This window comes from Homarus americanus, unplaced genomic scaffold (assembly GCF_018991925.1).
Source record: "Homarus americanus isolate GMGI-L3 unplaced genomic scaffold, GMGI_Hamer_2.0 scaffold47177, whole genome shotgun sequence".
NCBI lineage: Eukaryota > Metazoa > Arthropoda > Malacostraca > Decapoda > Nephropidae > Homarus > Homarus americanus.
In genome coordinates, this window is record NW_024723484.1 from 2,251,052 (window position 1) to 2,253,066 (window position 2,015).

At 39.4% G+C, this 2,015-nt stretch overlaps 1 protein-coding gene across 1 annotated transcript; it reads left to right on the plus strand.

Moving 5' to 3' along the window:
• The first annotated feature begins 1,060 nt into the window (after positions 1–1,060).
• On the plus strand, positions 1,061–1,661 carry LOC121863481. Its single transcript, XM_042362154.1, has 2 exons — positions 1,061–1,204; positions 1,308–1,661. Exons 1-2 carry the CDS (start codon positions 1,061–1,063, stop codon positions 1,659–1,661), a joined length of 498 nt encoding a protein of 165 aa, XP_042218088.1.
• The last annotated feature ends 354 nt before the right edge of the window (positions 1,662–2,015 follow it).

Below are 2,015 nucleotides of genomic sequence, written 5' to 3' on the forward strand. Positions count from 1 at the left end.
CTACTAATGTAAGTGTTAAAAAAACCTAATATTATTGATATTTCTCTTAATTATTAATTGTGTGTGCATACCATCACAAAACTAAGATGTTATTTTTACCACAACGTACGTATTGTGTCGGGAAAAAGTGGAGTTTGGGGGTCTGCCCAGTCTCTATTTCAATTAATCCCATATGTTCTGTTGTTCCATTTACGCGTTTCCCGTTTTACGCAGGCCTCCGCAGGTTCAATTGACCGCGTAAATCAGGGTATTGCTGTATATGTATGTTGTGTTGTCAATAGTAAGAGAAACAATTGAGACCCTGCAATTGTGTGTAAATGAGGCAGAAAGTCAGATCAGCAACCTGGGACTTGGTCACAATTTTCGTGATGCCATATGACAGCAGGGTCTACCATAGACAACACATTATGCTTCCAATATCTTCCCAGGCGGTAGTACCTCCCTGTTTGGTAGCTGCCTAATACCTACTACCTGTTTACCGGCATTATCAATTGATATAATTAATAATATTTTTTTACATTAACAGATTTGTCTTGCACCATTATTACAATGAAGGTTGACATTGATCTGTGGTACAATAGAATCATCAGACTCAGTGATGCAGAATGGGACTGCTTTGAGAACATTTTTATTCCAAACCTTGACTACCAGTTAACAAAGACAACTGATATTTTTAAAATATCATTACGGAAAATACTGTAATATTATTTTGTTCTTGTTTGGAAGTATCATGTTAGTTTATTTAGTTTATTGTATACTTGAGGCATTTATTGCGCTTCATGTACTTGCTTTGTCGTCCGATTGTCTCGCAAGCTAGCGTCCAGCAGCCCTAGCTCTGATCTCAGTTGATCTGACGATGTATTTTGTGTAAGCGTTTATTTCAGTATTAGGATAAAACCGCCATGTTATATTATGTTCATTGTTGTTTCCTCTTTGAATTGTTACAACATTAGCTTTTGTGTTATTTCAGATATGGGGTGAAATGAATCAAGTAAAGCTTGGATGTAGTAACCAAGTGTTATATTTACCTCAATTTACTTGATTTATCTACTGTAAGATCATGGAAAAGCTACTTAGACCCACACGTCTGGACATTGATCCTAACTCGCCTACAGCAGCCAAGGAGTGGAAGCACTGGCATCGCACATTCATAAACTTCATTGAGGAGTACGGAGAAAATGCTCCTGATAAACTCAGAACTCTGGTGAACAGTGTATTACATACTATGTATGAATTTATTGAGGAGTGAACAACCTTTGAAAATGCCATATCTATGCTAGAAAGTGTGTGTGAAAACTCCCAACGAGATCTTTGCTAGACACCTCTTAGCTAAAAGGCGGCAGCAGCCTGGTGAGACCCTTGATGAGTTTCTAAGAGAACTTCGCAAACTCAGTAAAGACTGTAACTTGAAACCAGTTACTGCGGAACAGTATCGTGAAGAATTAATCCATGATGCCTTCATCAATGGTATTTCCTCACCACTCATCTGGCAACGTCTTCTGGAGAACAAGACACTTGGCTTACAGAATGCTTATAATCAGGCATACTCACTTGACCTGGCCCAGCATAATGCTGATGCTTACTCATCACCACTGCTGCACCAGTTGTACCTGAGCAACCCCAGACAAAAGAAGAGCTACCCCATGAGGACCATACACTAGCTACTGTCTACACTGCTTGGAAGAAATGTTACTTCTGTGGTGGTGCTTTTCACATTAGAAACAAGTGCCCGGCACATGATGCTATGCCATACTTGCAGCAACAAAGGGCATTTTGCTAAAGTCTGTCGGTCAAAGACATCTTTGAGTACGACTGCTACAGTGTACAATCCTACTGTTTTTGCTATTACAAATGCATTTCCTCAGAGCCTCTCACATGCAGCCACTGAAGTCACAGTAAATGAACACAAACTGAAGGCACTAATTGATTCATGTAGCTCTGATAGTTTCATCAACGTCATTAAGTACCAGCTCTTTGGGGTTTTCTAATGTAACTTTGGAGCTCAATGGCTAAAC